At 46.5% G+C, this 25,437-nt stretch overlaps 1 protein-coding gene across 2 annotated transcripts in view; it reads left to right on the plus strand.

Moving 5' to 3' along the window:
• Positions 1-25,437, plus strand: part of AP3D1 (adaptor related protein complex 3 subunit delta 1) — a 358,560-nt gene that overhangs the window by 141,667 nt on the left and 191,456 nt on the right. For both annotated transcript variants that reach the window (XR_003858342.1, XM_029613909.1), the window contains exons 9-14: positions 440-489; positions 14,339-14,388; positions 14,542-14,590; positions 15,577-15,722; positions 16,431-16,579; positions 16,860-17,090. Coding sequence is in view for 1 of the 2 variants with exons in the window: in XM_029613909.1 (XP_029469769.1) it covers positions 440-489; positions 14,339-14,388; positions 14,542-14,590; positions 15,577-15,722; positions 16,431-16,579; positions 16,860-17,090 (675 nt within the window). In the remaining variant the exon portion in view is untranslated. The remainder of the gene's footprint in view (positions 1-439; positions 490-14,338; positions 14,389-14,541; positions 14,591-15,576; positions 15,723-16,430; positions 16,580-16,859; positions 17,091-25,437) is intronic.

The following is a 25,437-nucleotide window of genomic DNA, read 5'->3' on the forward strand; positions in this document are numbered from 1 at the left end:
AAGTTAACTCCCCTGTAAGGTTGTGGCCAGGGGCGGATTCCCGCTGACGACCGGCCCGGGGATTCACCACCCAGGCCGGCCCCGGAGATACCACGTGGTCTGCCGAGCGCGGCTCTGTCACGGCCACGCTCGGCAGACCACGTGACTGGAGCGATCGGCCCACCGGGGGATGCCTAATCCCCCGATAGGCCTATCCACCCCTGGTTGTGGCAGAAGAGCTCTGCACTGTAGCCCATCACGGGATGTGCAATAAGATGTGAATGAGGGCAGAAAGAAACAAATGGTTCTTCCGACTTACCCAGCAAGGACATTTGACACCCAGACCTTTGTTTCTGAAGCGAGAGGGGTTTGGTTATACTGCCTTTATACGTATTTCATGTGTATGATTGCCTGTTTTGTGGAGGGAGGTTTTCATTTTAAAAATTTTCTTCCCCATCAGCACTTCAGCCATGTCCCTTCTATATGAATGTGTGAACACAGTGATAGCAGGTAAGTGCTGTGAACAAAATTATCAATATCTGATATTAACACATTTGTGTTAAATTAACTTTTTTTTTATCCTGCATTCCTCGTAACATGCCCATGTGCAAAGTGGCTGGCCATTTGCATAGGAACTTTCTGGATAGGATTCTGCTGGTACAAGTATATAAAAGCCACATATGAGTAATGTCACATGACAGAGTCCAGTACAGGGCAAAATTTAAACTCTCTAAGCTCTGAAAGTTCTAGAAAACCTAACAGATTTTTCTGATCTGCACTTCGGTTCGGACACGGCTATAATCTCTCTTCAAAGAATTGTTCATGGCTTTTAACTTTAATTTGTAATTTTTATTTTAATTTGTAATTTACTGCATATAGTATTAAGTGATATTTTTTATTAGCTTAAAACAGTCTTCAGCTTCTACATCTTTGGGCAAGGCACCTTTTAAATTGTACAAAAAAAGTGTCTAAAAAGATGTCTAGTAGAGCATCACATTTGTTTGCTATGTTTGGGAGCCTCACACAGTCCATCCAACTGCAGTCCCTGTAGTAAGATGTACCTGAGAGCATTGCTATTTAGGGAAATGAACTACAACTCTACGAAAGTTTAAAAAAAACAAATAAATAAAAAATTCAAATGAAGAAAAATTAAAAAAATCCTCCCATGTCAAAAATCAAAAAACGGAGGTTTATGGATGAGCAGAAACTGATTCAGATGAAAGCTTTCCTCCCCCACCAAGAAAAATGACAATTTCAAAGTTACACAAGACAAATGCTGATAGATGAAGCACACAGTCAATGTTGAGCGCTGAAAACAAAAGCACACGATTATATGGTGCAATATGTTTAGTGGAGCAGGGGACTCCAACAGCTCCAGGCAGTCTTACAGTGCCAATAACATCTGTGCCATATTCAGCAGCAGCATTGTTAGCAGCCTTGGCACAAAAAAAACGGATGCATCGCCAAAACAATGCACTGCGCAAAAGTTTAAACAAAACAGAAAATCAGCCCCCGAAAAGGCTGACAAACAAAAACCACAGAGAGCATTCCACTAACATTCTACACATGAAAAAAAAATTAATAAGAACATAATTGCCATGCTGGGTCAAACCAAGGTCCATTGAACCCTGCAGCTTGTCTCTGACAGTTGAAAATCCAGGTCACAAGTACCTGGCAGATCCTATAAAGTAGTTTAATTCCTAGTACTTCTTCCCAGGGATAGTAATAGCTATCTTTAGTCTATCAGGCTAATAATGTGTTATGGACTATTTTCCTCCGGGAATTTGTCTAAACCTCTTTTAAACCCCACTATGCTAGTTGCCTTGATCACAGCCTCTGGCAGCAAATTCCACAGATTTATGGTGTGCTGAGTGGAAAAAATACTTTCTGCAATCTGTTTTGTATCTGCTGGTGGTTAGTTTCATTGAGTGTCCCTTGTTTTAGTATAATTTGGAAGGATAAATAACCATCTGATATTTACCCATTCTACCCCACTCATGATTTATAAACTTCTATCATGTTCTCTCTCAGCTGTCTCTTTTCCAAGCTGAAGAGCCCTAGGCTGCATAGTCTCTCACCCATAGAGATGTTCCATTCCCTTTACATTTTTGTCACTGTCCTCTGACAAATTTCATATATCTTTCTTGAGATAGGGCGACTAGAACTGCATGCAGTACTCCAGGTGCAGTCACACCATGATTTGATACAGAGGCAATATGATATTTTTTGGTTTATAATCCATTTCATTTTGGATTATTCCTAACATTTTGTTTTCTTTTTTTGACCATTGCCATGCACTGAGCATAGGATTTCAGCCTATTGTCCACAGGGACTCCAAGTCCTTTTCCTAGGTAGTGACTCCCACTACAGAACCCAGGATGGTATCCTGTAGTTGGGATTATTTTTCCCTATGTGCATCACTTTGCACTTTTCCACATTACATTTCATCTGCCATTCAGTTGGCCACTCTCCTAGTCTCACAAGGTACTTACTTGTAACAGATGTTTTCAGTGGACAGCAGTACAATCACCCACACAATCCTGCCCACCTCTTGGAAATCAAAGTAGCTAGAATACAAATCTATTAAGTCTTGTTCAGCAGCAGTTGCATGGGAATACCATTGCATGCTCTGAAATGTTTTTCTAGAACCCTTGGAGCTTGGAGTTTAATTTTGTCCTGTACTGGACTCTGTCAGATGATGATGCCCATGTGTAAATCTGATTGAATTGCTGTCCATAGAGAACACATGTTACAGGTAAACAACTATACTTTACCAGGCTCATGAAAATTCATGCTACTTCTCTGTGAAGCAACTATTTTACTATCTCTAGAACTTTTTCTCCAAGGACAAGCAGGATGATAGTCCTTGCACATGGGTGACATTATCAGATGGAGCCCAGCATGGAACTTTTATCTCAAAGAATCTAGAACTTTCAAACATTCCCTGCTGGGCATGTGTATCTGTAATCATCACTTTGCCCCCTAGGCAGAGTCCCTCAGTCTTTGTTTTTTCTGCAGAGCTGTGTGATTGCAGAAGCTGTGTGTGTGACTGTATTTAGCTTTGCTCTCTCCTCACAGTTCTTCTAAGTGATTTTTTTTTTTTTAGAGGTGCACCTGTTTTCTTTCCTTTACCTTTTTCTTCTTTCCTCTGTCAGCTGCACGCGGACCTTAGGCGCTGTGCAGTCTGACAGTCTACTCCTATTCCTTAAAAAGAAAAATAAATACTGCACTGCCAGTTTAGTATCTGTCCTCTCCTTGCTCTGTTTTTGTACCTTTGTCAGGTGTTGGCAGGAATGACTGAATGCAGTCCATGGGTGATCCGTGTAGGCTGCTGAGCCTGAGGACTCACCTACCTGGGCAGGAGTTCCATGTTTCACCAATCAATCAGCATTGATTGGGGGTTCAGACAGTGCAGAGATCGAGGACCTCACTGTTCCTATGGGGGGGCAAGAGTTCATCCTCTCCACATTCAATGGAACTAGTCTCCCCGGGCAGGAGCCCTGGATGACGTAGCCTCCCTTCCTGCTTGCCAGTGATAGCAGGGCAGTCTCCTTATGAGAGAGGGTGAGCAGGAACCTGGAAAAGCAGCTTGCTGCTGCACCTTTGATGCCATGCCCAGTAACAGTTGCCCATGCACATCTGTGACCAACACACCATTGATCTGATGCATCAATGTCAGGACTGCGTCGGGGACCAAGACTGCTATTGAGCGCCATGGTCACCCTTGATGCCATTAGGGCACTGTAAGCATCTGTGGATCCCAACCATGCCATGGATGCCTCTATAAGCAAGAAGGGAGGCAATCTATGAAGGCCGTAATGGTGTCAACAAAGAAGATAGATGCCGAGTGTCCTTAAGTGTTTATTACAGTGGAAAGGTATAAAATTGCCTGACTCAGGCCGAGTTTCGCCACTCCACAAGTGGCTGCCTCAAGGGCTATGATAAAATAACATAAATATTAATACATATATTTTATCATGCACCAAAAAAAAAAAAAAATCAATATCATACATAAATAAAAACACAGATGTAAAAAATAAATAAAATAAAACTGAATGAATACTAATCAAAAGCATTGGTATCGATGGATCTTGGAGCCGCACTGATGGACACCAAGCCATTGACATTGGTGGTGCCATTGGTGGATGGGGCACTGGAGACCTACCATTGTCAGTCTCCCTCAGGCCAAGGATGCTGGGTTCAACGTCATTGGCCTCGTCACTGGGGAAAAGACCAAGCTGAGCATCGAGGGAAGCCTAAGAAGCATTGGCACTGGTCCCTGTCGATACATGGTGGCGAGTGTGGGGATGCACCAGCTCATGCCAAAATGCCCCTGAAGTGACCCCGCAGTGAGGGTCAATCCTCTGTCTGTGCTGGGGGTCCGTGACGGTCTCCACTGCTCCTGGTTCCAGTCACAGATCTGCCTCATGGGTCCGAAGGGGAGGTGGTCAGATCTTCTTTCTCCCACTCGTAATTTGGCATTGGCAACTTTTGAGGAGGAGCTGGAGTGTGTAGTCCAGCTGGCAGTGGATCAGGCACTGCAGGGCATTGGGCCTGTGACACTGGCACTGGAGTCAGTGCTGCCCATCATCGTATTGCTGCTGGAGAAGCTCAACGTGCTCATCGGTGCGTTACTGACCCACCTGGTGCCGGTTCCTGGGACAACACCTTGGCTCGGCAGGGCACAGAGGCTGCCTTCTACTGATATGGTGGTCGTTGCTGGTTCCTCCTCTGAGGAAGCTCCATTGAGACTGGCAGAAATGCAGAGGCCTGTAGTCCTCGAGAGTCTCTGCAGTAGGAATTAGTGCCCACAGAATGGCATTGCTGCGGGCCTCGGATCTTCGACCAGATGTACATGAATGACTTGCCGATGTGCCGTGTACTGGAGAGAATCTCTTCGGAGATAGGGTGAGTACTTGGGCTCCTCATCCAGGAGGTGGTTGAGAGTAGGGCCAAGGAAATCTTTTGCCAAAGGAAGTACTATCCTCCACCTCTTCACTCCCATCAACATCATCAGGGCTTCCGTGGCCGTTCCAGGCAGCAGAGAGCACCCAAGCCCTAGCTGGTTCCTCAGTCAATTCCAGGGATAGGGTTTTAACTGGGTTGTAAGAAGCATAAGCCAGTTGCCCGTACCTAGGACGATGGACCCTCCGGATGGGGGCAGGTTGCAGTTCTTTGCAAACCAGTGGCCCATTATAACCTCAGACCAGTGGGCTCTGTCCATCATCCGCTAAGGTACCAATTGAATCTATTGGGTGTCCTGCCAAATTGCCCTCCGTGCCAGTATTGGGGACCGGTAGTGCATCAAGAAGTACTACTAGCGGAGCTGTCCTCCCTGTTAACGGCCAGCGTGGTCGAGGCCATACCACCAGGGTAAAGAGGGCAGGGATTCTACTCCAGGTACCTTTTGAATCCAAAGAGAACAGGACTCCTTCCCATCCTAGACCCTAAGGGCTTTGAACAAGTTTCTAAGAAAAAAAAAGTTCAAGATGGTTTCCCTGGGCATCTTGATCCCCCTTTTACAAAAAGGGGACTGGTTATGCTCCCTCGACCTAAAGGACCCACATACTCATATTGAGATCTTCCCTGATCACGGAAAGTATCTCCGATTTGTAGTGGGAAAACAGCACTTCCAGTACTGGGTGTTACCATTCAAGCGTGTGTCCGCACCACAGGACTTCACAAAATGCCTGGCTGTGGTGGTAGTGCACCTCCGCAGGCTGAGAGTGCATGTTTTCCCATATCTGGATGATTGGCTGGTCCAGAGCGCGTCTCAGGCAGGGGCCATTAGGTCCATGTGCTTGACCATTCGGCTGTTGGAGTCATTAGCTTTCATTCTCAACTACCCAAAGTCCCATCTGAGCCCATCACCTCAATTGGACTTCATAGGAGCTCTGCCTCACCAGAGGGCTGTCACCTTGGTGACCATTGTGGCAGAGATTCCACAGAGCCAGCAGGTGTCAGCCTGGCACAAGTTGAGACTGTTGGGCCATATGTCTGCAATCATCCATGCCACTCCCTTGGCACATTTACACATGCTCAGAGCTCAGTGGCACTGAGGTCGCAGTGGAGCTAGGCCACGCAGGCTCCAGGATTGCATCCGAGCCACCCCGTCTCTCCAGGACTCATTGTCCTGGTGGCGGGTACTTTCCAATCTGGAACAGGGGATCTCTTTTCAGAGTCTCTTGTACTAACCACAGATGCATCTACCCTGAGGTGGGGAGCTCATGTAGATTGGCCCGGGACCCAGGGTCTCTGATCTGCTCTGTAACACTGTTGTCCAATAAATTTCCTGGAGCTTTGGGCAATTAGAAACTTTCCTAGCGAGTAGCAGATGGACTCAGGACCAATGGGTATAGTGTGCTCCTGATAGCAATTGGAGATGGAGTCAGATTTCAATCCGACGTCAGCACTACATGTACCCGTGCAGGAAGCTCTGCTCTTCAGTATTTCTCCGTCTCCTTACAGTTCGGGACTATACACACACTTGCACAGAGTTAGAAAATCCAAACCAAAGAAGAAAATTCCAAAACAAAGAAAAAATAATCTTACTTCTACAGACGAGCCCCGCTCTCTTGCGGTGATAACCCAAGGGTCCCGCCCCCAGGCGAGAATTCCTGAGGTGATTTCCGAGATCCCTCAGAGGTAAGCCTCGGTCCGGTAGCCAGTTCCTGGCATGGACTTAGCCTCCAGGAACAGGAGTGGCTGAGAGGCGGCGGGTGCAATACCGAACGCGGCAGTGAAGGTACTTCTCCCCCCCCCCCCCCCACTCCCGCAGCCAGAGACCGCCCGGCCCGAGATCGGGAAACGCAGAGACAAGGTAAGGTAGAAAACTTTCTTAAAGTCTCCAGTCTCCGAGGCTCGGATAGCCGCACAGATCGCCAGTCTGTGTCTGTCCTATCGGGTTGATCAGCCCCGTAGAGGCTAGACCCCAATCCGGTACGAGGGTCCTCCCACATGGAGACCCTCTGAGGGGCTGGTCGTCGGCGCCATTTCCCCCCCCCCCCCTCGATCGCCATACTGTCTGCTTAACTGAGCCATGCGCACAGCAGCAAGCCGGGCACATAACCTACTTGTGCACATAGTAGCGCGCGCATCTGTGCCAGGCGCACAGCGATGCACATTAGGGTGCCGGGCGCATAGCAGCATGCCCAACGGCGCCGGGCGCACAAGTTAAGCCTGTGCTCATAGCGGTGCGTGCATCTCCGTAAGCGCACTTAGCGGCCTGCATGCATATCTTCGCAGTTTGCACTCGCATCTTCGACGCCCTCAGAGCGCATATCTAAGCCACTGGTGCGAGCATATAAATGCACAGACCAGTCTTGAATGACCCTATGCGCCCAAACCATAGCACCACCGGCCAAGAAAGCCAAGTCACAAGTCCTCTGCCCAGCCTGCCACCTAAGAGCTGCGCAACACAAAGAGGACTCTGCCCTGTGCCTACAGTGTGAAGTAGCCCTGAGGGAACCAGGGCAAGCCCCCCCCCCCCCCCCCCCCCGCCACAGCAGAACCAAAGACTAACCCTCTTCTGGTCGGGCTCCGTCAGTCCTCACGCCATTTCCCGTTGCTAGAAACCGTGCAACAACTGATCGACCTGGAATAGAATGCTCTGGAGGCCAGTTTCAAAGGAGGATGGGCTCTAGAAGCCCTATACCCACTGGATCCCTCAGCCAAAGAACTCCTGGTGTTTCCCAAAGTGGACACCATAGTCTGCGCTGTCACAAAGCGCACTACCATTCCAGTCGAAGGAGGAGCAGCACTCAAGGATATCCAGGACAGACGTCAGGAATCCATCCTTAAACAGTTATTTGATGCAGCAGCTATGTCACTACAGATCACTGCCTGCTGTGCCGTGGTGACACGTGCCTGCTTATCACTCTCCAGGAATGCTACCACGCCCGTCGAAACGGAACCAGCGATATTCTTCCTCACGGATGCGACGTCAGACCTGGTGCGCACCTCAGCCAGGGGCATCTCATCCATTGTGGCAGCCAGAAGGCAACTCTGGCTCCGAAGCTGGTCAGCCGACGCAACCTCCAAGACAAAGCTCACAAGAATGCCCTTTAAAGGAGTCGTCCTGTTCGGAAGCAAACTGGAGAAGTTAGCCGACAAATGGGGCGAATCCCCAGTATCTCTGCTACTGGAGGACAAGAACAAAAGAAGTCAGCGTCCCTCTCCCCGAACATCCAAGGGCAGAGGAGCACAGCGCTTTAAGACCGTACAAGAATACATACCAAGCGCCTCGCCCCACAGGCAGGGGCCAGTCCTTTCAGAACAAACACAACAAGAGGAGAGCCGGCACAGTTCCAGACCCCAGCTGCACCCCACAATGAGAATCAACAGACCCATCCACAGGAAGAAGCCATAGAGGGCAGGCTTGCCCTATTCTACCGAAGATGGGTCGAGATAACGTCGGACAAGTGGGCCCTAACCATCATTCGAGAGGGATACTATCTGGACTTCCACAGCATCCCCCCAGACAAGTTTGTGAAATCCCCTTGCCACTCCCCCTCCAAGAGGATGGCAGTGGAAACCACACTGACAAAATTGCTCTCCCTAGAGGCTATAATACCGGTGCCCAAGCACCAATAAAATACTGGGTACTATTCCATCTATTTTATCGTTCCCAAGAAAGAGGGAACGTTCCGGCCCATCCTGGACCTCAAGTCTGTCAACTGCTACCTGAGGATACCACATTTCCACATGGAAACCCTACGTTCGGTCATAAGGGCAGTACAGCCGGGAGAATTCCTGACCTTCCTGGATCTGTCAAAAGCCTATCTGCACATCCCAGTTCAAGACCACCAGCGCTTCCTACACTTAGCGATCATGGAACACCACTACCAGTTTCTGAGCGCTACCCTTCGGACTAGCCACTGCCCCTCGGACGTTCACCAAAATCATGGTGGTAGTGACAGCGACACCGAGGAAAGAAGGAATCCTCGTACACCCGTACCTGGACGATTGGCTGATCAGAGAAAAATCTCCAGAAGAAAGTCATCAGGTGGCCTCCAGAGTCAAGAACCTATTGCAAAAACGTGGGTGGGTCGTCAACACAACCAAGAGCTGTCTGCAGCCCTCCCAATCTCTAGAATCTCTAGAGTCCGGTTCAACACCCATCAGGACAAGGTCGTCCTTCCAGTTACAAGGAGAAAGAAATTGATGGATCAGCTGAGAAAACTGTTGAACGGCGTTCGCCCCACAGTATGGGACTACCTCCAAGTCCTCTGACTCATGACATCAACCCTAGAAATTGTACCATGGGCAAGGGCCCACATGCGACCACTACAACGTTCCCTACTGTCACGATGGAACCTGATGTCCCAGGACTACACCGTCTGCCTCCAGTTGCCGGCAGAGGTACGGACCCAGCTCCTATGGTTGCTACAAGAAGACCATCTGAGCAAGGGAGTAAGACTATCCCCACCGCCCTGGGTCTTGCTCACCACGGATGCGAGCCTATGAGGGTGGGGAGCCCACTGTCAGGAACTAATGGCCCAGGGACAATGGGACAAGGAAGAGTCAGGATGGAACATCAACCGACTGGAAGCCCGGGCAGTCAGACTAGCCTGCCTACAATTCAGTCACAGACTCCGAGGAGAAGCGGTCAGTCATGTCGGACAACGCCACAACAGTGGCCTACATCAACTGCCAGGGAGGAACCAGAAGCCAACAGGTATCCATGGAAATAGACTCCCTAATGACGTGGGCGGAAGCAAACTTGCAAGGGATCTCGGCCGCCCACATCGTGGGAAAAGACAACGTCACTGCGGATTACTTCAGCAGAGAAAGTCTAGACCCAGGGGAATGGAGGCGGTCACCACAGCCTTCCAGTTGATAATAGACCGCTGGGGAACCCCAGCCATGGATCTTCTGGCAACCCGGCCCAACGCCCAAGTTCCCAAGTTCTTCAGTCGCAGACGAGACCCTCAATCCCAGGGGATCGACGCTTTCGCCCAAACCTGGCCACAGGAAGGACCTGCTGTACGCCTTTCCTCCATGGCCACTACTGGGCAGGATCATCTGCAAGATAGAACACCACAGGGGGCTAGTACTTCTAGTGGCCAAGAAGGCCGTGGTACGCAGACATGCGAAGACTTCTGTCAGGGAACCCCCTGTGTCGACCTGCTCCAGCAAGGACCGATCCTCCACGAAGACCCAACTCTATTCTCTCTTACGATCTGGCCATCGAGAGGACTCGCCTGAAGAAGAGCGGATACTTGAGGGCAGTAATTGACACCTTGCTCCGAGCACGCAAGTTTTCTACATCTTTAGCTTATATACGAATATGGAGAGTATTCGAAGCCTGATGTGAAGACAGCTACATCCTTCCGCGGACAGTCAAAATTCCCATGATCCTGGAATTCCTGCAGGACGGCCTGAAGAAGGGATTGTCTCTCAACTCCATCAAGGTTCAACCGGCTGCGCTGGGCTGCTTCAGAGTCAAAGTGGACGGCATCAGTCTATCTTCCCATCCAGACGTCTCCCGTTTCCTGAGAGGGGTCAAGCATGTCCGACCACCACTAAAGTGGCCGGTACCCCTATGGAATATCAATCTAGAACTCGACTTCCTAGCAGGAGCTTCCTTCAAACATACACGCGGTCTGTCCCTATGGTTCCTGACCTTGAAGACTCCATTCCTAGTGGCAATATGTTCAGTCCGAACTTCAAGCGCTATCGTGCCAGGAACCGTTCCTCAGATTCACACCAGGATCCATATAGCTACACACTGTCCCCTCCTTCCTTCCAAAGGTGGTTTTTCATTTCCATCTAAACCAAATCATCTCTCTGCCATCTCTAGACGAGACTAAGGACTCGGAAGATTCATGCCGCCTATGCCATATTAACGTCGAAAAACTCCTAGTCCGCTACCTGGAAAGATTGGAATCTGTATGAAAGACGGACCACCTATTCATCCTTCACAGCGGGAAGAAACAAGGGGAAGCAGCCTTGCGGGCAACCATAGCCCGCTGGATGAAGTATTCAAGGCGGCCTACGTAGAGGCAGGCAAGCCTCCACCTCTACAAGTCCAGGCCCATTCCACAAGGGCCCAGGCAGTGTCCTGGGCAGAAACCAAGATGCTGTCACCCGTTGAGATCTGTCGGGTGGCGACGTGGTCCTCCATTCACACCTTCTTGAGGTTCTACTGCCTGGATGTTCAGGCCAGGGAGGACACAGAATTCGCTCGGGCAGTACTATGTGGGCCACGGGCAGCCTCCCACCCGGTTCGGGAGTTGCTTTTGTACATCCCATTGGTCCTGAGTCCATCTGCTACACGCTAGGAAATGGAGAAATTACTTAACTGATAATTTCGTTTTCCTTAGTGTAGACAGATGGACTCAGTATTCCGTCCATGGCTGCCTCAAAATACGGAAACCTCGGGTGACAATCCCTGAGAGCAAGACAAGCACGGGTAAGCCAGACTTTTACCCCCAGTTAAGACACCCATAGTTACCGGGTGTCTGCGTTTCTCGGTTGACAACACTGGCGGTCTCCAGCTACAAGTCACGTCAACTACTTCAAGTTAATCAAACACACATATATCCACTATTGTTTTGCAAGGAGAATACTGAAGAGCAGAGCTTCCTGCACGGGTATATGTAGTGCTGACATCAGACTGAAATCTGACTCCGTCTCCAACTGCTATCAGGAGCACACTATACTCATTGGTCCTGAGTCCATCTGTCTACACTAAGGAAAACAAAATTATCAGGTAAGTAATTTTTCCAATGCTATGGGCTTTCAGAGATTGGTTGTCCTGATCCAGACCGACAACCAGGTAGCTATGTAGTATGTCAACAAGTAGGGAGGCATGAGATCGTACCTCCTGTGTCAGAAGCGGTCCAGATCTGGTCATGGGCCCTGTTCCATGCGATAATGCTCAGGGCCATGTACCTGGCTGGGATGGAGAACGTGGTAACAAACAGGCTGAATTGAGCTTTCAGACTCCACAAGTGGTCCCTGGACCAGGGGGTTGGGAATTGGATATTCCGCCTCTGGGGAGCCCGGACGTAGATCTGTTTGCATTCCCCTGCAACAGGAAGGTGCCTTGGTTTTGCTCCTTGTACAGTTCAGATGGCAAACCAGCCTCGGGCACCCTTGCCTGTCACTGGGGCAAGGGTCTTCAGTATGTGTATCTTCCAATTTTCTTAGCGAAGACTCTTGATTCTTCATGAGGACAGAGGGACTATGATACTCATTGCCCTTTATTGGCTGAGATTGGTCTGGTTTCCACTCTTACGGGAGTTGTCCATCTGGAGACCAATTAGCCTGGGGACTTTCCCAGATCTCATCACGTAAGACTAAAGCAGCCTGCGGTGTCCCAACCTCCAGGCCCTATTGCTTATAGCCTGGATGTTGAGAGGTTAATTCTGCAGACGTTGATCTTTCAGAAGATATGTCTCAGGTCCTAGTGGCTTCTGGAAAGCCTTCCACTAGAAAGTCCAATAGACTGAAGTGGACAACGTTTTCCATGTTGAGTGAGCCGAAGGCCCTAGATTCGTTCTCCTGTGTCATTACCTTCTACACTTGTTGGAGGCTGGCTTAAAAACCAGCTCCATTAGAGTTCATCTTAGTGCAATTGGCATATACCATCAAGGTATAGATGGTATGCCCATCTCTGTGCAGCCTATAGCCTCCCCTAAGGCCACCTGCTGTGTCTTGGGATCTCAATGTGATGTCAGCTAAGCTGATGAAAGCTTCTTTGGAGCTGCTGCACACCTGTGCCCTGAAGTACCTGACCTGGAAGGTCATATATTTTGGTGGCGGTCACTTCAGCGCACAGGGACAATGAGCTCCAGGCCTTAGTGACTTATACCCTTTATACTAAATTTTATCATGACAGGGTGGTCTTCCATATGCACTCTAAGTTCCTGCCTAAGGTGGTGACGGATTTCCATCTTAACCAGTTAATTGTCCTGCCAATATTCTTTCTCAGACTCCAGTTGTACCAAGGCAAGCGAGCACTGTACAGCTGGGACTATAAGTGAGCTTAAGCCTTCTGTGTGGAGCGGACAGAAGCTCATAGACAGTCCATCCAACTTTTTGTTTCTTTTGATAAGAATAGATTGTGCGTTGCGTTGCCAAACAGACACTATCCAACTGGCTAGCAGATTGCATCTCCTTCTATTATGCCCAGGCAGGAAGGCTCATTCTGTCAGAGCCATGGCAGCATCAGTGGCCTACTTGCGAGCAGTTCCTGTGGAGGAGATCTGCAAGGCTGTGACGTGGAGTTCTCTCCACACATTCGCATCTCATTACTGTCTGGATAAGGATGGCCAGTGCAATAGTAGGTACGGCTAGTCTGTCCTTTTGGAACCTTTTTGAGGTGTAGAACTCAAGTCTCCCATCTACGGCCCATCGTTTGGGTTCAGACTATCTCCCCACTCTGTTATAAACAGCTCCGGTGTTGTGTCCGTTGGCACCTGGTTGGCTGGCTGTTGGTCCCCTTTTGTGTTGGGGAGCAGCTTGTAGCTAGGGATTTACCCTTGTGTGAGGACTACCATCCTACTCGTCCTCTGAGAAAGCAGAGTTGCTTACCTGTAACAGGTGTTTTTCCAGTACAGCAGGATGTTAGGCCTCACGAAACGCGCCCGCTACCCCACGGAGTTGGGTTTCTCCTATTTTTATTTTAATAATAATTCTATTACAAGACTGGAGAGGGACCCCGCATGGACCTGTGGTATATGGTATGCTGGGCCTGCTCAGTGTGCCTAGTCAAACTTCTAGAAACTTTGACATAAGTTTTCCACATCTGCTATTTCCAGTTTCTCTTAAAATACTTAATATTAAGTGGGATGTATTTTAATGTCATTCTAAATTATTGTTGTCTCAGATTTAAAAAATCGTGGCCAGCTTTGGTTTTTGGTTTATGCTTTTTAATGACAGATAATTAAAAAAATTTTTCTCAATGGTTATTTTATGTAGTATCCATTAATGTTTTGAGCTTTATTAACATGTTAGATCATAATTTGATACTGTTTATACAAGATTTTCAGTAGGCTGTCTATATGAGTTTCTCAAATTCATGAGAGTCAGGCCAGCCCAGTGATTGGCTAACTTTAGACCTGCTATTGAGCAGGACAAGTAGTTATTTGGCTATGTGGCGGCTGTTGAATGGGAGTGTATTTTCAGCTACTGCCACTTAGCCGGATAAGTCCTTGCTTATCCAGCTATGTAGCACTTAATATTAGCCTTTGTTAATGAGCATTAATCAGAAAACTCAGTTACAGAATCTTGAGAGAGTGCTCTTTTTGTATAGATTTTCAGAATTAACTAATGCTGAAATTTCTGGACAAACTTGTAGTTTTGATCTCTCCTTTGATTCATGGTTTTGATGGATTTTTTTTTCTAAATCTAGTTTTGATATCTTTATCTTCTGGAATGCCCAATCACAGTGCCAGCATTCAGGTACTTTTCAAAGATTTGCTTAATATTAGATTTAAAAAAAATGTCACTGAATATTTTAAGTATGTGCCATGTGTGTGGGAGTGTGAAAAATTAGACATCTCAGCATTACTGTTAAACCAGTTGCTCTGACCTGAGATTAATTTTTCTTTTCAGCTTTGTGTTCAGAAATTAAGAATTTTAATTGAAGATTCTGACCAGAATTGTAAGTGTGTTTTGTATCAAAATTAGTAGCATTTACCCTGTATAAGTCGAAATGGTCCTTTTACACTTTGTATTTACATTTTGTTTTACATGCTTCCTCAGGTACTGGTTTTGATCAGTGTTACAGATGCCACTAAGTAACCTGGGGGGGGGGGGGGGGGGGGGCAGAGGAGTCCATTCTTGAAACTTTGTGCTTACATTGGTCACAGTACTCTAGGATGCATGCTGTAATGTGATATTTTTCCTTATTTGGGCCAGTTTATTCCAGTATGAGTAATTGGCTGTGACACATTTACCAGGCATAACTGAGCCAGAGAATTGCAAAGGAGAGACTTGAAGAATTAAAAATTCCAGTTTTTGTTTGTTCATTCTCACCCTGTCTACTTTTGTGTTCTTGGAATGCTGTTTGCCCTATAAAGAGAAGTTATTTAACATACAAGTTTCCTTTGCATGGTGACTTAAAAGTGTATATATATATTTAAACATTTTTTATCTAAAAGTTGTCTTCTAAGCAGATTTCATATTAAACATACACAAGCATGTGATATATAACAAAGGCATCCATAAACAATGTAGAAACAATAAATCATGTAATCAGAAAGATGTAGAATACATCTACATCTTTCTGAATAAAATGTAATATAAAAAATAAACACTCATGAAAATGCCAAATTAAAAAGATGGGCCTTCTACTTCTTACAAAACAGCTTGTAATTCACAATGCTTTGTAGTACAGAAGGCAAGCCATTCCATAACATAGGCCCGGCCACTGAAAATGGTCAATAGCACATGATTTGAATATGAGACTTCCTGAAAGAGGGAACCTGTAAGAGATGCCCTTCAGGAGAGCACAGCCTCCAAGAAGTCAGTTTTCTAGAAAAGATGGACATTCCCATACGAGCTTTAAAAACAAGTGTAATCATTTTAAAATGGACTCTCTGAGCCAGTTAAAAGTAATTAGTTTTGTCTTTTGTCCTGCTTTTGCAGTAAAGTACCTTGGCCTGTTGGCAATGTCCAAGATCCTGAAGACCCATCCAAAGTCTGTCCAGTCCCACAAGGACCTTATTCTCCAGTGTCTGGATGACAAGGATGAATCCATTCGGCTCCGAGCTTTAGACCTTCTCTATGGAATGGTATACTGCTGCGTTTTATTTATTTATTCTTATTTATCCACGCTTTTCTGTCATTTGCTCAAGGTGCATGTTCTTCTCATAGGCATGATATAACTCGTCAGGGTGACTTCAGAACAACCTGCTGCTGTATGAGGCAATGCCTGTACTCAGTCCTGTTTAGAGTAGAGAGAAGCTTATTTACGATAATCTTGACACATGACTGATAGGGCACTAACAAAATAATTTGTCAATTTTAATAGTTATCTTAGTTTTATTTTAAATATATATAACCAAAATCTAGTTACTGAAATGTAAACTTTGTAAATCTGGAAGGGGACATCATATCTCAATTTCATTCATTGGAAAATTGGTTCTCTATAAATCCTTGCCACCAGCAGTATCTAGTATTGCCAAATGACTTGTCATATTGAATTGTATTAGTGGGTAAAGTCTCTGGATCTGGTTATGTATTCAGTAATAGTTGTTAGATAGCACTTATGTAAGAGCTTGTAAACAGGCAGATGGCAGTCATGTCCTTTTGAGTCATTGCTGGTGAACTTCAGAGATTATTTTGATGCTTACTTGGATATGGTTTTGTGTTCTGGCGATCATTAGGCAGGTCCATTAGGTGCCAAAAGATTGGTGTGTTCATTTCTTCAGCAAACTATAACTTGGTGAATATATTTTTAGGGTATGCAACCGTTAATTAATTGTTCAACTTGAAACCAGGTATCGAAGAAGAACCTGATGGAGATCGTGAAGAAATTAATGCTCCATGTGGACAAAGCTGAGGGGACGACGTACAGGGATGAGCTGCTGACCAAAATCATTGATATCTGTAGCCAGTCGAACTATCAGTACATTACCAACTTTGAGTGGTTCGTAGGTTTTCTTGTGTGTGTTCTGTGAAAAGCAAATGTATAATAAAAAAAGGCCAGGGTGTATGTCAGAAGTCTAGTCCTAGTCTTGCACTCGTGAATCTATAATAGCAGCTCTGACAGTGTAAGCCCTCTACATATAGGTATGCAGGTGCAACTTCATTGCTGTACTTGTATGTTCTATTTTAAAAATTAAAAAAATAAATAAATTGCAAAACATTTACAAAATGTTCTTTTGAAAATTTCAGAAAACAGTTGCCATTTTTTTTTAATGCATTAGGTACATAAGCATTCTAGTGGAACTGACACGATTGGAAGGCACTCGGCATGGCCACTTGATAGCAGCTCAGATGTTGGATGTTGCTATCCGAGTCAAGGCCATTAGGAAGTTTGCAGTGTCCCAGATGGCCATGCTTCTGGACAACTCCCACCTGCTGACCAGCAATACCCAGAGGAATGGCATCTGTGAAGTGCTGTATGCAGCTGCCTGGATCTGTGGTGAATTCTCAGAGTAAGAATCTCTGTTTCTGAATTGGTATTACATGAGTAACACCCAAGAGATTTTTAACTCCCTTATGAAAACAGAGTAAGATTGTTCATGGTCACCTCATACCTTCTAAGTATAAACTATTTGGTTTACTCACAATAGGACTCTTGAATAAAAGGATTTGAAGAAAATAGATTTTAACTTTCACCAGTTAGAAAGCTAGCCTTTTTTTAAATCTGCAGTCAATACCTGAAAAGGTTTGTTTTTTTGTTTTTAAATAATCATAAGAAACAAACAAGAATTTTCTTTTCTTTCATAAATTCTGCATTTGGGCATGTTCACTAAAGTAGTTTAACCAGAAGGAAGAGTGATTACTGTGTGAAACCTAAGTGTATTTTTAGCACACTTTATTCACTTTGAATATATGTGCTGAGTATAAAGTAGGTTTCTTAAGTTTTCTGTTATCTCTCCCTTCCTGGTGAATGTAGTAACTTATTACTTTATTATAACTGAAAATAGGCTTGACATAGGAACTTGCAAAGAGTCCAGTTTGCACATAACTTGTTTAAAATGTAAATAGTTTTTCTAAAGTATTTTGAGACAAATGCTAAACACAGATCTGCTTGGGATAGAGAACAGAAAATTAAAGACGTACTTGTTATGTTTGGATGGTCGTGGAGCAGGCCCACAACCGACTGCACTCACCTGAATGTTCCCCCACTCAGGCCTCAATCCAGCACACCACCATCACCCATCTATTCCCTGTATGCACCCAAATCAGTCCAGACTCCTGGGTTTTGCCTCCCTTCCAGCAGATGGAGACAGAGAAAAATCTTCTAGTACCCCCTCTTTAGATGATGTGCAACCTGTGTATCTCTTCAGTATTTCTCTGTCACCAGCAGATGGAGGTGGTGCAAAACCTGCGGTTCTAAACCGATCTTAAAAAAAAAAAACAACCCCCAAAAAAAAAACACCAAACCCCCCAAAAAAACAAAGGAAAAAGACTACTTTTGGCTGTCAAGCAAGTGTGCTCCCAGGGGGTTGGCATGTTCTGGTGGGATCATCCCCCCGGTATCAGGTTTTAACGGAGCAGGGATTGGGGACCCCAAATTGTCCGTGTGCTGGGGCGCAGGGGGTGACAGCAGGTGGTCCTGCTCCCTCCCCCCACCAGCAAGGATCTGGTGGAGCCTTTGCCCTTTGGTGTGGTAAATTGTTTAAAGTTGTTTTAATCTTTAAAAAAAAACAAAACCCAAAAAGAGAGGACAGTGCTCTGAGCATAGGGCTTTTCGCCGGACAGTGGGCAGAGATAGGCGCAGACAGTCCCGCGATTTTCAGCCGCCTGCTGCATGCCTCGTGCTGCATGGCCTGCGGGGGAGTAGGCTGCATGACTCTCCCACTTTTGCCTTGCCCCCAGTGCCTCCCCGGTGGGGAGGTTCTTCAGGCACGGCAATTGCGGAGCTTGGGAAGCAGCGGCAGTGTAGAGAAGCTGCAGGCTGCCCCAGAGGCTAAGGCTGACCCGTTCCCGCTGAGCGTGGGAACGGCAGCCATCTTGAAAGCTTTCCACAAGGCTGAACAGAGGGCAACAGGGGGAGGGGGATCTCCCGCCAGATCTGCCCCAGTGGATTTGAGCTCTGCAGTGTCTCGGAAGTCTCTCCAAGAGCTCTCTGTGGACGATCCTGATCACCTGGGAGGAAATTTCTAGGGTGCAGCCGGTTTCTCCCCTGCCTTTGTGCTTGTGATGCACAAGGCTTTCTTGCAAGTTAGTCGGATAAGAGGAAGAGCAGGCTCACGGGGGGGGGGGGCTACCAAGAAGGGGGAAACCTAGGGGGCATCTCATCAATCTACGACTCAATTACCTCAAAAACCTTCTCCCCCACAACTGGAAAAGCCAGTCTCTGCACCAAAAATTCCAAATAAATCGGGGAAATCTCTCTCAAAGACGAAACATACTATAACTCCATCTCAGCCAGGAGATCACTCTCCTTCGCCAGTTTTATTGGATGTTGTTATTGATGACTCACCAGGTGGCTGGGAATCATCCCCAGATCGAGGTGCTCATCCTAAACACTCCAGAAAGAGACCAAGGTCGTCTCATTCATCAGTCCTTAGGACGCCATCTAAACAATCAAAGAAGTTGATCAGATTACCTGACCGTCCACGTCGTCAAACAGCTGAGGAGACAATGTCTGAAATCACTACGCTGTTACATACGTTCTTTTGTGGTTTACCATCTGATCCTAATGTTTTACCGCCAGATTCTCAGATTCCTACATCACCGCAGGTTTCTCCTGATCCAACTCATGACCTGCCATCTCCACAACTATCACATTCCCCTCTCTTCTGTTCACACGATCTCACCAGATCCTTCTTCGGTATCATCTCCTGGAAGTTCAACGGGTATTCCATCGTATCCCCACAAGATCTTCCTCAACCAACTTTTCCACCGGAAGATTTAATTTGTGCTAAATTCCTGGAAAAATTGGGTTTAGCCTTAAATATAGAAACTCAAAAACTTCCAGACCCAAGATCTGAAGTTATGGGGATTCTTCAAATACTAGATGTTCCAACTGAACCAACTGCTCTACCTCCTCACCAAATATTGGAGGGTCTTATGGATAAAGCTTGGGATACTCCACACCTTCTTCCCTCTATTTCTAAGAAAATAGATTTAAAATATAGAATGCAAAAGGCCTCCTACTCAAACATGCAGGTTCCTCCCAATTTAATAGTAGTAGAATCGGCAATGAAGAGGGCCAAGAAAAACAGACTATACTCTAATACACCTCCCGGAAAGGACAATAAACTCCTAGACGACTTTGCAAAAAAGATTTACCAAAATTCTATGCTTAATTCTAGAATTAACCATCATCAGTTTTTCATTATACAATATTTATTCAATTGTACTCAACAGCTGCAACCCTTGTTAACTACCTCACAAGGAGATGCTCCACTGCCTCAACCCTTCCTAGACCTACAGGAGGGCTTGCGTCACTTGTTGCGGACAGCATATGAAGCTTTTGATACCTTCGCAAGATCATCAGCTACTTTCATTTCCGCTAGACGTCTGGCATGGCTTAGGGCCAGCAATATTAGAGAAGACGTACATGACAGACTAACTAATTTGCCTTGCAGACCAGACAATCTCTTTGGTGAAAAACTGAGAGAGACGGTTTCTCTTATTAAAGAACAGAATATAGCGGTCCAGTCTTTAATGACACCTCTTGATACACCCTAAACATCTAAGCGTTTCTTTGGTCAATACAAAAGAGGTTACTATCGCAGACCATACTGCTACTATCAACCCTACCAACCTAGTTATAGGCAAACAGCCTTTCCAACCTCAGAGACAATACCAGCTGCAAGGTCAAGGACCACGGCAAAGAACACCAAGACAACAAAAACCACAGCCCTCTCAACAAACGCCGAAGCAGTCTTTTTAAATCATCTTGCCACAACAACAGTTCATGTGGGGGGGAGACTATCCTTATTTCATTCCCAGTTGTCCAAAACCACCACAGATTGATTGGTGTTGAGCATAATACTTCAAGGGTACCAGCTACATTTCAGCTCCTTCCCAACTCTTCCACATCTCATTACTTCCAAGACTCCTCAAAATCAAGTCCCTTCTCTCATGGCGGAAGTTTCCATTCTCCTTCACCAGAAGGCAATTCAGCCAATCCCTTCTTCTCAAAAGGAAAACAAATTCTACTCCCAATATTTCCTCATTCCCAAAAAAGTCGGGAGGCCTACACACTATCTTAGATCTTCGAGCTCTAAACAAACACCTTACAAGAGAAAGATTCAAAAAGACTTCTCTCAAAACCGTACTTCCCTTTATCCCAGGACAAGCAGGATGCTAGTCCTCACATATGGGTGACATCATTGATGGAGCCCTATTGCGGAAAACTTTGTCAAAGTTTCTAGAAACTTTTGACTGGCCCTGTGAGGCCACTGAGCATGCCCAGCATGCCATGATATTCTCTGCCACAGGGGTCTTTCTTCAGTCTTCGTTTTTCCGTGCTGCTGTAGGCATCGCGGAGCAGGAGCCTTTGTGAGTTTACTCACAGTTTTTGTCTGACTAAAAATCAGATTTTGCACCATTCATTTTCTCCCACATCGGGGTCTCTCAGGTTTCCACCGGCTGGTGAGTAAATCTTGGCCTCTTTTTTTACTCTTTGAGTAAAATTTTTTCCCCTCACGTTTCTTCTCATTTCATCGACGGCTGTCGACATAAAAATGGCCACGGGATTTAAAAAATGTCCCAAGTGTAATCGGACAATGTACATTACAGACCCACACCTTGAGTGTGTCCTTTGTTTGGGTCAAACACACGACGTAACAACCTGTCCCAAATGTGCAGAAATGACCGCGAAGGGAAGAAAGGCCCACCAAGAAAAGATGGAGCATTTATTCCATCTACAACTTCTGCCATCTCCCTCCACATCGACTCAATCGTCTCCGGCCGGAGTCCCTAAACGCATAATTTTGAAAAAGCGTCATCCGGAAGGGTCGGGGGACCCATCCATTGTCAACATCATAAATAGCATCGACGAAGTCAGCGACCGAACACCGTTCAAAGCACTGCCATCGACACGACACCCAGCGATATCAGTGGCGCTTCTCTCTCCGCAGGAATTGACCGCGAAACAGCCTAGGATTCAGGAAACACCGGTGCCTCCGACGCCAAGGCCTTCATCCCATGGTGACACACCAGTTGTCGAACCTCCACAGGGCACTGTGGAAGGACCATCGACACATCCACTGCCACGGCATACGGCTGCTCTGCCTGCACCAGCTGTTACGCAGGAATTGTCTGATTTCATCCGTCAAGCCGGTGCTCCAGGCCTTAAACCAGGGGTCAGGAACCTTTTTGGCTGAGAGAGCCATAAACGCCACATATTTTAAAATGTAATTCCATGAGAGCCATACAATATGTTTAAAACTAAATACAAGTAAATGTGTGCATTTTATGTAAGATCACACTTTTAAAGTACAATAAGTCTCTGAAAATATTACACCAGGCCTTAAGACACCAATACATCTCCTATTAGGAAAACGGACCAAGTCAGGCTGCTATAGAGTCCTACACAGAAACTACACGCCAGCAGAAAACCTCACCTGAATCACGTGCTGTCCCTCACCTAACATAGAATAAAGAGACCAAAACGCATAACAAGAAGCATGCAGAAAAAACTGAATTGGAAACTGCAACAAGCCAGAGTCTCTGTATGCAGTGTAACAAAGGAAAAAAGAAACATCACCCATCCTTATAAAACAAATCAAGAAATATAAAATCATCAGCAGTAAAACTGTACTAACAAAAAGAACATATTTCGAAACAGCTGATGAGTGGAATATCCAATAATTAAAAACTCATATAAAACATTTCCAGATACCAACAAAATATTTCAAAATAGCAGACACAAAGACCCAGTAATGAAAAATAATGATACAAAAATTTTTTGGCTCTCCATACCTGGGAACGTTTGATATCCAGGTGTCCTGAGATTGTTCTGAATTAGCAGGAGGTGGGGTGGTTTGCTTGGAACTTTCTCCTCTCTGTCACATACCAGCGCTCTCTCTCTCACTGGCTATCAATGACACACCTATACACACATGCTCTCAGTACTCACATAGACACGTTTTTTCTCTCTCACTTATATAGGCTCTTAATTACACATATGCTGTCTATCTTTTCACGCTTACACACACACAGGCTTTCAATCACATAAATACATGCTGTCTTTTTCTCTCACACACAGACTCTCATTCACATACTTACAAACATGTCCTCTCTTTCTCTCATTTACACACAGGCTCTCAATCACATACTCACATGCTCCATCACCTAAACCAGCTCTCAATCACACACAGACACACATGATCTCTCTCTTACTTATACACACAGGTTCTTAATCATACATACACATGATTTCTCTCACACACAAAGGATCTCAATCATACACACATACTCTTTCACACAAACAGGTTTTCAATCACAAACTTACACATACAGGTTCCCAATGGTAAACTTACATTCATGCTCTCTCTCTCACAGGCAGGCTCTCAATCATACACATACTCTCTTTCACATGTACAGGCTCTCAATCATTCGCATACATGCAATCTCTCTCACACACACACACACACACACAGGCGCCCCCCCCCCAGCTCTCAATCATTCACATACATGCAATCTCTCACACACACACACAGGTGCGCCCCCCCCCCCCCCCCCCCCGCGGCCCGGAAGAGGAAGTGGAGAGTATCGGGTGCGTGCGCGGCAGGAAGAGGCCACGCTAGTGCGCTCGGCATCGGCCCGAAGAAAAGAAGACTGCAGCGCGGCTCGGAGGAAATTGAAGAGGTTCAACCGCGGCCGATGGGACTCCGCCTCCGCGAGGGCTGAAAATGAAGAGGTTAGCGTTGGGAGGAGGCTGCTGCTGCTGCGAGTTCCCGGGGTGGGGGTGAGAGAGAGTGAATGCTTGCCTCCTCCCAACGCTAACCTCTTCATTTTCAGCCCTCGCGGAGGCGGAGTCCCATTTTCAGCCCTCGCGGAGACGGAGTCCCATCGGCCGCGGTTGAACCTCTTCAATTTCCTCCAAGCCACGCTGCAGTCTTCTTTTCTTCGGGCCGATGCCGAGCGCACTAGCGTGGCCTCTTCCTGCCGCGCACGCACCCGATACTCTCCACTTCCTCTTCCGGGGGGGGGCGGGCGGGAAGAAGAGAGCACGCCGGTGCCGCTGACTCCAGCTGTCTTGCCGCGTTCCGCCCGGGCTGACAGCATTTTAAGCCCGGGCGGAGGAGGACCGGGGAGCAGCTGGGTCAGCGGGAAAGTGTGGCGACACTTGTCTGCGAGCCAGATGCAGCCTTCAAAAGAGCCATGGGTTCCCGACCCCTGCCTTAAACGATCAACAGATGTCGATGCCTGCGCCAATGCTGGTACTTGTACCGATGCCGGTGGTTCCACCGAAACCAGTGCCCGCACCGATGCTGACAATCCCGTCTGCAGGTGCCTGCACCACAGCCAGCACCACAGCCTAAGTCGATACCGAGGCAACCATAGATACAGACGCCGATTCCATCGTCGATACCTGACCCGATGCCATTGATGCCAATGTCACTTGGAGCTCCAGGGCATCCTGAATTTGCGCTGTACCAGCTTCTTATGAAGAAATTTGATGAAATAGCCGGTGCTATTCCATCCAAGCCTCGAAGAAATTCCTGGAAGGATACCTATTGATGATCCACAGCCAGGTCCTTCAGGAATTTCTCGTCCACCAAGATCTTCTCCAATGTCTCCACATCAGGACGATCCATATGATACGTGGGATGACAGGCATACAGACACTTCCTCTGAAGGATTTGTCTGATCCTTCCCCTCCAGACGAAAGGAAGAAATCTCCACTGGAGGATTTATCCTTTACAAACTTTGTTCAGGATATGGCGGACACCATACCCTTTACTCTAGTAGCTGAGGAGGATGCTAGACAGCAAAACACTGGAGGTCCTCCAATTCGTAGATCCTCCAAAACAAGTCTTAGCTATACCTGTCCATGAAGTCCTCCTAGACTTACAGCATAGACTCTGGGAGCACCCATGCTCAGTACCTGCTGTCAATAAAAGAGTGGACACTACTTATTTGGTACAGTCTGTTCCTGGCTACCAAAAAGCACAACTACCACACCAATCAGTGGTTGTAGAATCCGCACAAAAGAAATCAAAACGGATAAGGTCGCATTCCTCCACTCCTCCAGGCAAGGATCATAGATTCTTTGATTCCCTGGGTAGGAAAATGTATCAAGGAGCCATGTTAAACACAAAAATTGCATCATATCAATTGTACATGACTCAGTATCAGAGGAATCTGTGGAAACAGATGCAAGAATTTTCAACTTCATTACCACAGCAATAACAAGAAGCAACCCAAGCATTCATTCACAAAGGACTTGAAGCTGGCAAGCACGAAGTCCGAGCTGCTTATGATAGTTTTGAAACAGCCTCCAGAGTAGCGGCCTCTGGTATAAGTGCAAGATGTTGGGCATGGCTTAAGGCCTCGGACCTCAGGCCTGAAGTCTACGAAAAGTTAGTTGATTTACCATGTGTTGGTGACGACCTTTTTGGATCTAAAGTGCAAGATGCTGTAGCACAATTAAAGGAACATACAGAAACCCTGCGCCAACTATCGTTAGTTCCACAGGATTCTGCTACCCAGTCATCTCGCCGATCTTCAAGAAAAGACTCTAGTTAGTTGGCACAAAAAATCGGTTCAAACTAAAAATTGGGGCATAAAGACTGTTTTTTAAAACAATTGACCAAAAGCAAAGGCAACAGTCCAGAAGTGCCCTACTTTACCCAGCTTGTCCCAGGCTAA

This window comes from Rhinatrema bivittatum, chromosome 8 (assembly GCF_901001135.1).
Source record: "Rhinatrema bivittatum chromosome 8, aRhiBiv1.1, whole genome shotgun sequence".
Classification (NCBI taxonomy): domain Eukaryota; kingdom Metazoa; phylum Chordata; class Amphibia; order Gymnophiona; family Rhinatrematidae; genus Rhinatrema; species Rhinatrema bivittatum.